Consider the following 14,751-nt stretch of genomic DNA (forward strand, 5'->3'; position numbering starts at 1 on the left):
AACTCATGTTCATTGAGTCAGTGAGCCATCCAACTATCTCATTCTCTGTCACCCTCTTCTTCTCCTGCCCTCTTTCTTTTCCAGTGTCAGGGTCTTTTCCAATGGGTTGGCTCTTCCCATCAGGTGGCCAAAGTACTGGAGCTTCAGCTTCAGGATCAGCCCTTCCCATGAATATTCAGAGTAGATTTCCTTTACAATTGACTGGTTTGACCTTCTTGCTGTCCAAGGGACTCTCAAGAGTCTTCTCCAGCATCACAGTTCAAAATCATCAATTCTTCAGTGCTCAACTTTCCTTATGGTCCTACTCTCACATCCATATATAACTACTGGAAAGAAGATATGAAAGTGACCAATAAGCTTATGAAAAGAGACTCAACATCATTAGTCATTAGGAAAATGTAAATCAAATTCACAATGAAGGGATTTCCTTGGTGATCCAGTGATTAGGAATGTGGGCTTTCACTGCAGGGGGCTGGGTTTGATCCCAGGGAATTAAGATCCTGGGTGCCAAGTGATGTGGCCAAAAAAAAAAAAAATCTGCAATGAAATACTAGAAATGAAATTGCAGGTGTAGCAAACAGATATCCATTACAGCCTACCTAGTGAGACATAGCTTGGCCTTGGAGGTTGTAGTAGAAATAGAGAGGGTAGAGAGAGATTTTGGACATAGAATTGTGAGACCTGGGTGCTAGACAAAGGCGGTAAGCAAAGAGGGAGGTCAAAATAACTCACAGGTATTTGAATTGAGCAACGAAGTGGAGGATAATGCCATTGACTTGGAGAAATCTGGAGCAGCAGAATGGAAGTCCTGTTTTCTGAGCTTTAGACTTACTGACTTTGAAGTGCTTGTGAAACACACAAGTGGAAATATCATCTGGGATTCAAAGAAGAAATCCAAGTAAATCCAATAAAAGTTACATCACAATTTAAAACAGAGATTAGAGGAAGATGAACTGGCAAAGGAGACTGAGTGGGCCTTCAAATATAGACCAGGTTTACTTTCATCTTCAGGGTCACCAAAACATTTGTCATTTAACACCATGTAGCGCTAGTGATAAAGAACTCACCTGTCAATGGAGGAGACAAGAGACGAAGATTCAGTTCCTGGGTTGGGAAGATCCCCTTTAGGATGGCAGGGCAAGCCACTCCAGTACTTATGCCCAGAGAATCCCACGGAGAGAGGAGCCTGGTGAGCCACAGTCCATAGCATTGCAAAGAGTCTCCCACGACTGAGGTGACTCAGCACGCATGCAAAGCAGTAAAGATCACAGGGTATGGTCCACATAAAGCAAAAGAACACGGTGCATGCATATGTTCTCAGTCACTTCACTTGTGTCCAACTCTGTGACCCCATGGACTGTGACCTGCCAGGTTCCTCTGTCCATGGGATTCTCTACGCAAGAATACTAGAGTGGGTTACCATGCCCTTCTCCAGGAGATGTTCCTGACCAAGGGATTGGACCCGCATGGCTTATATCTCCTGCACTGGTAGGTGGATTCTTTACCACTGAGCCACTTGGGAAGCCCCTTACTGCTTTAGAGATCAGGGGGGCGAAAAAAAGCCCCGTTTAACATAGCACAGCAATAACGTAATACAAGAAATGAACTTTTAAAAACCTGACAATTCCTTTGAATAACTTTATTCAAACTATATTGTTTAGTGTTATCTACAGAGAGAACCTTGCAAAATTCTTTCAAAATCAAGAGCTACTACATTCTTCAGTGAGACATTAAAAGCTTTATAGCAACCTCTTTGCTATATTTGGCGAAGATCAAATTGTCTCATTTTCTCTCAATGTTCATTTTGAGGTATAATTATCCTACCTCCCCTTGTGCATTGTTTGATTTTTGTGTTTGTTTTGTTGTTGTTTTATTACAGTGTGCATTCACTTTATTTTTTTTTTCCAGTGGGTTTTGTCATACATTGATATGAATCAGCCATGGATTTACATGTATTCCCAATCCCGATCCCCCCTCCCACCTCCCTCTCCACCCGATTCCTCTGGGTCTTCCCAGTGCACCAGGCCGGAGCACTTGTCTCATGCATCCCACCTGGGCTGGTGATCTGTTTCACCATAGATAGTATACATGCTGTTCTTTTGAAACATCCCACCCTCACATTCTCCCACAAAGTTCAAAAGTCTGTTCTGTATTTCTGTGTCTCTTTTTCTGTTTTGCATATAGGGTTATCGTTATCACCTTTCTAAATTCCATATATATGTGTTAGTATGCTGTAATGTTCTTTATCTTTCTGGCTTACTTCACTCTGTATAATGGGCTCCAGCTTCATCCATCTCATTAGGACTGGTTCAAATGAATTCTTTTTAATGGCTGAGTAATATTCCATGGTGTATATGTACCACAGCTTCCTTATCCATTCATCTGCTGATGGGCATCTAGGTTGCTTCCATGTCCTGGCTATTATAAACAGTGCTGCTATGAACATTGGGGTGCACGTGTCTCTTTCAGATCTGGTTTCCTCAGTGTGTATGCCCAGAAGTGGTATTGCTGGGTCATATGGCAGTTCTATTTCCAGTTTTTTAAGAAATCTCCACACTGTTTTCCATAGTGGCTGTACTAGTTTGCATTCCCACCAACAGTGTAAGAGGGTTCCCTTTTCTCCACACCCTCTCCAGCATTTATTGCTTGTAGACTTTTTGGATAGCAGCCATCCTGACTGGCGTGTAATGGTACCTCATTAAAGAGATAAATCCACGAACCTATGGACACCTTATCTTTGACAAAGGAGGCAAGGATATACAATGGAAAAAAGACAACCTCTTTAACAAGTGGTGCTGGGAAAACTGGTCAACCACTTGCAAAAGAATGAAACTAGAACACTTTCTAACACCATACACAAAAATAAACTCAAAATGGATTAAAGATCTAAATGTAAGACCAGAAACTATAAAACTCCTAGAGGAGAACATAGGCAAAACACTCTCTGACATAAATCACAGCAAGATCCTCTATGACCCACCTCCCAGAATATTGGAAATAAAAGCAAAACTAAACAAATGGGACCTAATGAAACTTAAAAGCTTTTGCACTACAAAGGAAACTATAAGCAAGGTGAAAAGACAGCCCTCAGATTGGGAGAAAATAACAGCAAATGAAGAAACAGACAAAGGATTAATCTCAAAAATATACAAGCAACTCCTGCAGCTCAATTCCAGAAAAATAAATGACCCAATCAAAAAGTGGGCCAAAGAACTAAACAGACATTTCTCCAAAGAAGACATACAGATGGCTAACAAACACATGAAAAGATGCTCAACATCACTCATTATTAGAGAAATGCATTCACTTTAAATCAGAAGGTATTGGTAAAGCACCCAGTCTCTAAAATCAGATGGAGCTGGATTTAAACCCAAGCTCAGTTATATATTAGCAAGTTATTTTAACTCTCTAATTTCCATTTCCTAATCTTCAAAATGGTGTTGGTAATAGTACCTATATATCAGAGAGTTGCTGTGAGTGTTTCATGGGACTATACATGTAGAGTGCCCCATACTTAGAACTTAGTATAACACTTTTTGTTACTGGTCTAAAGCTACCACAGTCCCATTTCTTCAAAGTTGTCAGCCTTTGCCCAAATATAACATTAGTTTTAAATAGTTTGTTCCCCACCCTTTTATTTCCAGCATTTACTCCTGTGCTGCTCACTCCAGAAATAAACATGACCTGATGCGATGGCTGGACATATTTCCTATTGAGAACAGAATCATTGTAGAGTAAGCAGAGAGACAGATGCGGTATGTCTGGAAGTCCGTGTCACTCTGCTGAGATGGCCTCATAAGCATCAGTTTCAAAATCAGTATGAAAGTGAGAACAAAAAGACCTACCAACCATTCATGAGCCCACTTAATAAACCATGTTTTCTCATTTAGTTTGTGACGAACATTAGAACTGACATCTGATGTCTCTGCTCTGACAGTTATTGCCAGTTTTTCCAAGACTAGAAAATTAAATGACAGAAACAGAATCCTAATAAAGAATAAATACAAAATTTTAAGAAAAATTAGGAGAATAGTGAATCATTACTTGTGAATTCTTTTTTTTTTTAAATTATTTCTGTGAATTGTAATTTCTTGGATTCATAATTGAAATAATTCCCATCTTTGTTTTAATAAATTGAAAATGCAAATAATTATTGTTAATTAGAGTATTTAAGCAGTGTATGAGTGACTGTAAAGATGAGCCAAATTGACTCTAAGGGTGCTATCAGGAGTTAAGTGTTAAGCAAGTGTCTGTTACCAGTGGAAGAAAGATATGCTCTCAGGATTCATTTCTACTTCTGCTCAACTACTTTGAGTTTAAAATTTTCAGATGGCAAAACTAAACTTTCAAAATAATCAGGAGATTATAATTCAATATTAAACCATTATTTAGAAAAAGTAATGAAAATCCACGCATTCAATTTTTTAGGTGACTAGAACTTGTTTAGTGTGATTGATGCCATTGTGATGCATTTTATACTGATTTACACATACAAACGCACACACGCACATATTCAAAACACTAGAAAACAATGGCTCCTTCCCCTATCATTGCTTTCCCTGTTATCTTGTTTAAACATAAGCTATGGCAGGATCAGTCCCCTTGCCCTTTCTCAATTCCTTAAGAGTCAGCAGAGGGAATGTACCTAAAGAAGAATCCATCTGACAATGAGCAAGAGGACTGGATAGAGACATAAACATTACAAGAGACCTGGAACATTCCTTGAAAGCCATGATCAGCATTAACTGTGGGGAGTCTGTCCCTGAAATGTAAATTTCTATGCAGGCCAGACCTATCCACCTACCAGGAGCTCATAGGCAGTGAGAAATTCAACTGATAGGCATAGGAGAACACTGAACCAAGTAGATTCAGTGAAATCACAAAATTTGGATTCTTTGAAGAAGACTCACCAGTGGGGCTTGAACAAAAATGAAAATCAGGGCTTTATCCCCAATTCTGAATGAGTAGATTTGAGATAAGAACTAGGAATCTGTTTTTCAAACAAGTGCTCCTGCTAACTCCAAGGACAAAATTTTGATACATTTTTAAATGATGTCCAGGTAGAAGAGTTTATATATGAAATTTACAACTTGGACAGGATGGTAAAGAGTAAGGGTAGGTATATCTTTAGGGGAGGATTAGAAAAAAAAAAACAAACACCTAAAATAAAATCTGTCCAGTTGATTTATTTTTTCATTCAACAAATATTTATTATTCTTCTACTATATGCCAAGCATGGTCCTAGCTGGTACAAAGAACCAGCAATTGGATTGGAAATTCTAAGTACATGTTTTATAACTCTTAATACGTGACTTAATCCAGCATTTTAGAGCAGGTACATTATTCTATTATGAATGTGTGGTCATTTTCAGCAGGAAGAAAAGAATGCCTAATGTAAATTTTCCCCCATCTGATTCAGTAACACTCTGAGCCCAGCCTGACTCCAGGATAATCACACCTTTTGACCCCTGGTTACACCCCATGCAAGGTTAGGAGTAATCACCTATCCCAAAGCTGTGCCACAAACCCTATTTCCAGATAAATACAGCTGGCTCCTCTTGATGTGTTCAGTATAACACCTTATCACTTCCTGGGTGCTGGTGGGGCTTATTATCATTATGATAATTAGCAGTATAATTAATGCATAATTAAATTGTTTCACAGATATTGAGTCAATGTGACATATGTTAAGTTCTCTAGATCATTAGCATTTATAGCTACTATCAGTTCAGTTCAGTCGCTCAGTCATGTCTGACTCTTTGTGACCCCATGGACTGCTGCACGCCAGGCCTCCCTGTCCATCACCAACTCCCGGAGCTTATTCAAACTCATGTCCATTGAGTCAGTGATGCCATCCAACCATCTCATCCTCTGTCATCCCCTTCTCCTCCCACCTTCAATCTTTCCCAGCATCAAGCTCTTTTCCAATGAGTCAGTTCTTCACATCAGGTGGCCAAAGTATTGGAGTTTCAGCTTCAGCATCAGTCCTTCTGATATTCAGGACTGACTTCCTTTAGGAATGACTGATTGGATCTCCTTGCAGTCCAAGGGACTCTCAAGAGCCTTTTCCAATACCACAGTTGCATAGCTACTATGCACCCATTTAAAATAAATGACTGGCTGAGAAGTAATATGACATATACCCTTACTCTCACATAACTTTCCTGGATAATCTAAATTAGAGGTTACAAAGAGTAAATAACTAATCCTTGAAATCTTCTTGAGAAATCTGATAAGAATCAGCGTGATTGTTAATGTCAAACAAAGGAAAATGAGTAGGAATTTAAAAATAATTTGAAGTTTTATTTTTTAATTAATTTTATCTATCCCATGTGTGATATTAGTACTAACTGTACTATGATCATGACTGGACTATTTCAGTTATGGAGCCCTAGGATGACCAAGATGTTCCAAGTATAACTGATGAACTCCATTATATTAGAATAAAAATTGACCTTTATATAATAATAGTGTAATCTGAAACTGCATTTCCTATATTGTGATTTTGTGTGTTTGTGCTTAGTTGCTCAGTTGCACTTGATTCTTTGCGGCCCCATGGACTATATGTAGCCCACTGGGCTCCTCTGTCCATGGGGATTCTCCAGGCAAGAATACTGGAGTGGATTACCATGCCATCCTCACTGTGATTTTAGTAGATATTGTAAAAAATCTCAGTGGCCAAATTAGTTTGGGAAACACAGATCAAAAATATTTATTTCAAGAATATGATGAGCTATGACAATAACAAACATTTGTTGACTGCCAAGCATAGAGTTAAATGTTACACTTGAATTAGCTCACTTAATTTAACCTTCTATTAAAATGAAGACTAATTATGGCTAAGAACTCTCAATTAAACATAATTGCAAGAAAGGAAAATTATATTCAAGGATACTTAAATAGGAAAATCTATTATATAAGTCATTAGCCATAATCAAAGCATTATTCATGCTAGACAAAAAAGATGTCACCAAGATTATATTAATTTATTGAATTAGTAACTAAAAATGCTTTTAAAAAACAATTATTTAAGTTTTTTTGGTATTCATAATACAGGGATTCACTAAACTAAATTTTTTTCATCTATAAGTTCAGTATTATGAAGACACAAATTAAATATATCTCAAAAGAAAATAATTTCCACTGTAAATAGTACTAGAATTTTCCCTTATTTAGAAACAGATTGCAATTTGCTCTTGAAAGTTAAATAAAATCAAATTAAAATACTTAGCAATTATACTAATGCTATTGTAGTAAAATGATATTTTATTCATTGAATGGGAATTACCAAATCAATGGTATGAATTTTGTACAAGATCATTTAATTAATTAGAAGCACTTTCATTACAAATAATTGTATAGCATATAGAACTTAGGATGCAAAGTACCTGTACAAATGTGATTATTAGAATAAGCTAATTTCATTCTTTAAGAATTTAGTGTCTTGTTGCAAAGGGGTTCATTAGTCACTCATGTTCTTCTAGCTACCAGGATAATGTTTAGTAAATTAAGAAGATAACTCATGGTCCTAATAAAAAGTTGGAGCATACTTAGGTCAGTGTGAATCAGTTAAAACCTCCAAAAATGCTATTATCCAGTTGGTCCCTTGGACCTTATTGTATGGCACTTCACTTATGTGATTGTATAGTTAATAGAGGCATATTTTTTCTCAAATTCCAAAATTTAAAGTGGTAGACCTGGAAGGTATTATCAACATTTTCTAGTCCAGTCCTTTACATTATAGGTGAGCAAGCTGTGATGCCAGAGATTGACTTACCCAATATAGGAAATTGGTAGTAGAAACATTCTGTAAAGAAGAGGGCACAAATTTCATCCATCCACCCATCAATCCTTCATTTCATGTATTCATTCATTCAACAAGTATTTACTAAATGCCTATTATGTTCTAGACCTTAGGGATGTGGTGGTGATCAAAACTAGACATGGTCCCTGGCCTTACATGATTCTTTTGAGAATACAGTGGGAGGTAACGAAATGTGAAAAAAATAATCACTCAAATGCATACAAGATAACAAACCAAGACGACAAATGTTCTTTGAAAAGGGAACCTGGCCTATGGTACTGTATAACAAGGGAGCCAGACCTAAACCAGGGGGTCAGGAAGGGCTTGCTGGAGGAAGTGGCTCTTATGTTAAGCACAAAGGGCTGAAAATAAGTTATAAGGAGAAGGGAGAGGGTGAAAAAAGGTGCAATGGCTCTAGAGAAAGAAGTAAGTATTTGAGGAGCAGAAAGTCCAGCATGTTTAGAATCTAGAAGTAGTGAGAGAAGGGTAAGAAAGGGCTGGAGAAGCAGCTCTATGCCAATAAAATGGACAACTTGGATGAAATGGACAAATTCTTAGAAAAGTATAACTTTCCAAAACTGAACCAGGAAGAAATAGAAGATCTTAACAGACCCATCACAAGCAAGGAAATCGAAACTGTCATCAAAAATCTTCCAGCAAACAAAAGCCCAGGACCAGATGGCTTCACAGCTGAATTCTACCAAAAATTTAGAGAAGAGCTAACACCTACCTTACTCAAACTCTTCCAGAAAATTGCAGAAGAAGGTGAACTTCCAAACTCATTCTATGAGGCCACCATCACCCTAATTCCAAAACCTGACAAAGATGCCACAAAAAAAGAAAACTACAGGCCAATATCACTGATGAACATAGATGCAAAAATCCTTAACAAAATTCTAGCAAACAGAATCCAACAACATATTAAAAAAATCATACACCACGACCAAGTGGGCTTTATCCCAGGAATGCAAGGATTCTTCAATATCCGCAAATCAATCAATGTAATACACCACATTAACAAATTGAAAGATAAAAACCATATGATTATCTCAATAGATGCAGAGAAAGCCTTTGACAAAATTCAACACCCATTTATGATTAAAACTCTCCAAAAAGCAGGAATAGAAGGAACATACCTCAACATAATAAAAGCTATATATGACAAACCCACAGCAAGCATCACCCTCAATGGTGAAAAATTGAAAGCATTTCCCCTGAAATCAGGAACAAGACAAGGGTGCCCACTCTCACCACTACTGTTCAACATAGTGTTGGAAATTTTGGCCACAGCAATCAGAGCAGAAAAAGAAGTAAAAGGAATCCAGATAGGAAAAGAAGAAGTGAAACTCTCACTGTTTGCAGATGACATGATCCTCTACATAGAAAACCCTAAAGACTCTACGAGAAAATTACTAGAACTAATCAATGAATATAGTAAAGTTGCAGGATATAAAATTAACACACAGAAATCCCTTGCATTCCTATATACTAACAATGAAAAAACAGAAAGAGAAATTAAGGAAACAATACCATTCACCATTGCAACAAAAAGAATAAAATACTTAGGAGTATATCTACCTAAAGAAACAAAAGACCTATACATAGAAAACTATAAAACACTGATGAAAGAAATCAAAGAGGACACAAACAGATGGAGAAACATACCGTGTTCATGGATTGGAAGAATCAATATTGTCAAAATGGCTATTCTACCCAAAGCAATCTATAGATTCAATGCAATCCCTATCAAGCTACCAACGGTATTTTTCACAGAACTAGACCAAAGAATTTCACAATTTGTATGGAAATACAAAAAACCTCGAATAGCCAAAGTAATCTTGAAAAAGAAGAATGGAACTGGAGGAATCAACCTGCCTGACTTCAGACTCTACTACAAAGCCACAGTCATCAAGACAGTGTGGTACTGGCACAAAGACAGAAATATAGATCAATGGAACAGAATAGAAAGCCCAGAGATAAATCCACATTACCTACAGACACCTTATCTTTGACAAAGGAGGCAAGGATATACAATGGAAAAAAGACAACCTCTTTAACAAGTGGTGCTGGGAAAACTGGTCAACCACTTGCAAAAGAATGAAACTAGAACACTTTCTAACACCATACACAAAAATAAACTCAAAATGGATTAAAGATCTAAATGTAAGACCAGAAACTATAAAACTCCTAGAGGAGAACATAGGCAAAACACTCTCTGACATAAATCACAGCAAGATCCTCTATGACCCACCTCCCAGAATATTGGAAATAAAAGCAAAACTAAACAAATGGGATCTAATGAAACTTAAAAGCTTTTGCACTACAAAAGAAACTATAAGTAAGGTGAAAAGACAGCCGTCAGATTGGGAGAAAATAATAGCAAATGAAGAAACAGACAAAGGATTAATCTCAAAAATATACAAGCAACTCCTGCAGCTCAATTCCAGAAAAATAAATGACCCAATCAAAAAGTGGGCCAAAGAACTAAACAGACATTTCTCCAAAGAAGACATACAGATGGCTAACAAACACATGAAAAGGTGCTCAACATCACTCATTATTAGAGAAATGCAAATCAAAACCACAATGAGGTACCATTACACACCAGTCAGGATGGCTGCTATCCAAAAGTCTACAAGCAATAAATGCTGGAGAGGCTGTGGAGAAAAGGGAACCCTCTTACACTGTTGGTGGGAATGCAAACTAGTACAGCCACTATGGAAAACAGTGTGGAGATTCCTTAAAAAACTGGAAATAGAACTGCCATATGACCCAGCAATACCACTTCTGGGCATACACACTGAGGAAACCAGATCTGAAAGAGACACGTGCACCCCAATGTTCATAGCAGCACTGTTTATAATAGCCAGGACATGGAAGCAACCTAGATGCCCATCAGCAGATGAATGGATAAGGAAGCTGTGGTACATATACACCATGGAATTTTACTCAGCCATTAAAAAGAATTCATTTGAACCAGTCCTAATGAGATGGATGAAACTGGAGCCCCTTATACAGAGTGAAGTAAGCCAGAAAGATAAAGAACATTACAGCATACTAACACATATATATGGAATTTAGAAAGATGGTAACGATAACCCTATATGCAAAACAGAAAAAGAGACACAGAAATACAGAACAGACTTTTGAACTCTGTGGGAGAAGGTGAGGGTGGGATGTTTCAAAAGAACAGCATGTATACTATCTATGGTGAAACAGATCACCAGCCCAGGTGGGATGCATGAGACAAGTGCTCCGGCCTGGTGCACTGGGAAGACCCAGAGGAATCGGGTGGAGAGGGAGGTGGGAGGGGGGATCGGGATGGGGAATAAGTGTAAATCTATGGCTGATTCATATCAATGTATGACAAAACCCACTGAAATGTTGTGAAGTAATTAGCCTCCAACTAATAAAAAAATTTAAAAAAAAAAGGGCTGGAGAGATAGATCATCCCAGATCAGCTAGGGCCTATCATCCAGGCTAATGGTTTTCTTCTTTATCTTGAGAGTCTTAGAAATTTGTGGAAGGGTTTAGTAGGAAGATAAAGTTAAAGCTCATCTTTGACCGTTTTATTTTTATATGAGCAAATACCAGATTTGTATATCCTATTCAGGGTGTAGGACAGTTTCCTGTTTTGGTTCTATAAGTAATGGTCTGGAGAAGGGGTAAGGTAGGAGAAATGGAGAACAGAAATATGGATGTGAAGAAGGATTGGAGGTTGGTCACCATAGTTTCTCATGTAGCAGACCATTGTCAGGCTCTACAATGAATTTGGTCTGAGAATGAAACACATAATTGTCTTGGAGGGTTCAAATACACCTGAGTTTTGTTTGTGGTTTGTGAACTACTTTAGGTTAGTTTTTACATGGAAAACCTCTACTCTTGGAATTTCCAAAGTCAAATGTATAGATGATGTGATTTTCCTTTCTTCTGGTCTACTTTCTCTTTATAAAAATCCCTACCTTGGATAAGAAATTATCTGCATTCATTAATGTCTCTCTTGAGATGTCTGAAGGTAAGGATTCTGGTTGATGTTATCTGACCAATTGGGATGCTAAAATATATCATTTATAAGTTGATAGAAATTTAAGCCAAGCACATGTGAGGAACTGCAAAGAACTGCTTAAAAGGCTGAGTTTTTAGTCAAATGTACATGGGCTTCCCCTGTGGCTCAGTGGTGAAAAATCCACCAGGAGCTGCAGGAGATGTGGAGCCAATCCCTGGGTTGAGAAGATACCCTGGAGGAAGAAATGCAGCCCTACCCAGTATTTTTGCTTGGGGAACTCCATGACAGAGGAGCCTGGTTGGCTACAGTCCATGGGGTCTCCAAAGAGTGGGACGTAACTGAAGCAACTAAGCATGCATGGTCTGCAAGCTCAGTTTTGTAAGACCTGGAGTTGTTGGAGCCTCGTCTCATCTTCCTTCTTAAAAATCTCTGAAAGTTCTTCACTGCCTGAAGAATAATGTCCCTGCTGCTCAGCGTGGTCTCCTTCACACATCTCAAGTTTTTCCCACAACATGTTCCTTTCGGCCATCAAGCTACTTCTCTAAGCCTCATTAGCCTCTCTACAAAAAAGGAAATAATACTCATAGTCATTAGGACAAGAGTTAATGGGGCTGGTGGTAAAGAATGTGTGTGCCAGTGCAGGATACATGAGATGTGGGTTCAATCCCCGGGTCAGGAAGATCCCCTGAAGGAAGAAATGGCAACCTACTCCAGCATTCTTGTCAGGAGAATCCCATGGACAGAGAAGCCTAGTGGGCTGCAGTCCATAGGGTCACAAAGAGTAGGACACAATTGAGCATCTGAGCACACACACAAAAAACAAGGGTTTAGCAACGGCAGATCTTTTCTTTATATGGTATCTGAGAGATATCAGAGTTATTCATCTTCTTTTAAGTAATGATATGTTTCCTCCTTTCCCAAAGTTCACAACTCTGAAGAGAGTACAACACGAGCACTCACACTGAAGGATATTTTAAATGGGACATTCTCTTATAAAACATTTTTTCCATATTGGATTTCAGGTAAGTGAATTATTTTTTGCATTTTTTTTAATGTGTGATTTTGGTGTTTTTAGTGCCAGCACATCTCTATTTGTAACATAAGCCACCTTAGTTGAAATGGATTAAAAGAGCAATTATTTAGATAAGTCAAGTGGCCACCAAAGCATTTTTGACAGAACTACTTGGACAGGATTTGCTCAATAATAATGATGCCAGTAGTAGTTTTAGCAGAACAGTAAAATCTGAGAATGCATTGTTAGAATAAGCTGAGCATAGGCTATAGATTTTCAGAACAGGAAACAAGCACCTATTTAAAAGAGGTCATGAGAATTTTACAATGAGAAATTCCATTGTTAATATAGATAACCTAAGAAATGAACAAATCCTACCCTGAAGACAAATCCTTTAAGGGCCATAAAATTGATATTTGCATATAGTTTTTCAAAATAGCGAGTTGTTAAATGAGTCTAATCAAACAAATGGTAAAAGAAACTAAATTGCCTACATTATAATTTATATCTAAAATGCCACTAAAAATTGAATATTTTTGTTTTCTCTTTAGAAAATAACATGCATATAAATAGGTTTTAAACTAAGTCAAAAACAGACTAAATGGAGTGTGTGTGTGTGTGTGTGTGTATTTGCAAAAGAAACATGCCATTTAAACTAGTTTATTCTCCTTGTAAAGCAGAGAAAATCCAAGTTTATTCCTAATCACCCTGAACTGGTAAAATAAGGCTTCTACTGACAAATACAGCATTTTTGTATAAAGTAGAGGAAAGCATCCTTTCCTCTCTTCCACCATCAACTTATTGTTTTTTTTTCCAACTTATTTTAAATTTGACAAAGCAATGTGTACTGGACAGAAAGGGGGGAAAAAGTCTGTCTATAAAATAAGAGAGGTGTTTCTTTGTTATAAATGTATTTCTTGCTAAGGGAGATCATTTCAAGTTTTGTTTTCCTTCTTGTTTAAAGGACAAGAATATCTTCATCAATCTACAGATAATAATGTAGTATTTTATAATATTGAAACAGGAGAATCATATACCATTTTGAGTAATACCACCATGGTATGTATCCACCATCATCTTCCTCCTCAAAAACCTCTGCCAGCTCTTCACTGACCAAGGAGCAGAGTTCAAACTCGGAGTCCCTGATCTGGACCCAACTTGCCTTCTCAGCTGTCTCCCACCATATTTATCCTCCGATTCTCTCTTCTAGTCACATTAGGTTACTATACTTGCCTCCTCAATTACTAGCCTTTTCCTTCCTCTGTGGAACTGGTATCCCATGAGGTAAGAGGTACAAACTCAGTTCTTCTGGCCAGGCAAACTGAGTTCAGATCTTTGCTCTCATTTACTAGTTATGGGGCTGTGGGTGAGGTTCCACATTCTACCATCCTCATTGTGCCTCAGATTCTTCTGTAAAGTAGGAATAATAAAATACCACTTTGGGTTAGTATAAGAATTAAATACAGTAACATTTGAAAGTGCTTAGAACAGTGCTCAGTAAATGCTCAGTGACTAGTCCTATGATACATATGCACATGTTGTTCTGTCCTAGGCCCTTGGACCTCCTACTTTCTCTACCCTCAATAGTCTACCAATCTTTTAGAGTCAAGCTTGGCTGATATTTCTCCTTCTCTGTGCAACAAATGATCCTCATTTGCATTTAATCACTTCTTCCTCAAAATTTTTGCAGTGCTGTTATTTACCTCTCTCTTATAAAACTGTCTAAATTATAATGTTATTTATTTACAAGTTTAATATCATAAGCCTCTTGAAATCACAAACTGTATCTTATTTATCATACTGTCATCCCTTAAAGTGTAGTAAATTTCTTTGTATATGGTAGGTATTACCTAAACTTTTAAAAAATTACTTTTAATGTATATATGGGAGTATATCAATGATATGATATTCTCTTAGAACTATAAATGT

At 37.4% G+C, this 14,751-nt stretch overlaps 1 protein-coding gene across 1 annotated transcript in view; it reads left to right on the forward strand.

Moving 5' to 3' along the window:
- LOC122688377 (fibroblast activation protein alpha) overlaps positions 1-14,751 on the forward strand; it is a 79,680-nt gene that overhangs the window by 9,531 nt on the left and 55,398 nt on the right. The window contains exons 4-5 of the mRNA XM_043894355.1: positions 12,734-12,832; positions 13,787-13,881. Coding sequence (XP_043750290.1) covers positions 12,734-12,832; positions 13,787-13,881 — 194 coding nt within the window. The remainder of the gene's footprint in view (positions 1-12,733; positions 12,833-13,786; positions 13,882-14,751) is intronic.

Source organism: Cervus elaphus, chromosome 33 (assembly GCF_910594005.1).
Source record: "Cervus elaphus chromosome 33, mCerEla1.1, whole genome shotgun sequence".
Taxonomy (NCBI): domain Eukaryota; kingdom Metazoa; phylum Chordata; class Mammalia; order Artiodactyla; family Cervidae; genus Cervus; species Cervus elaphus.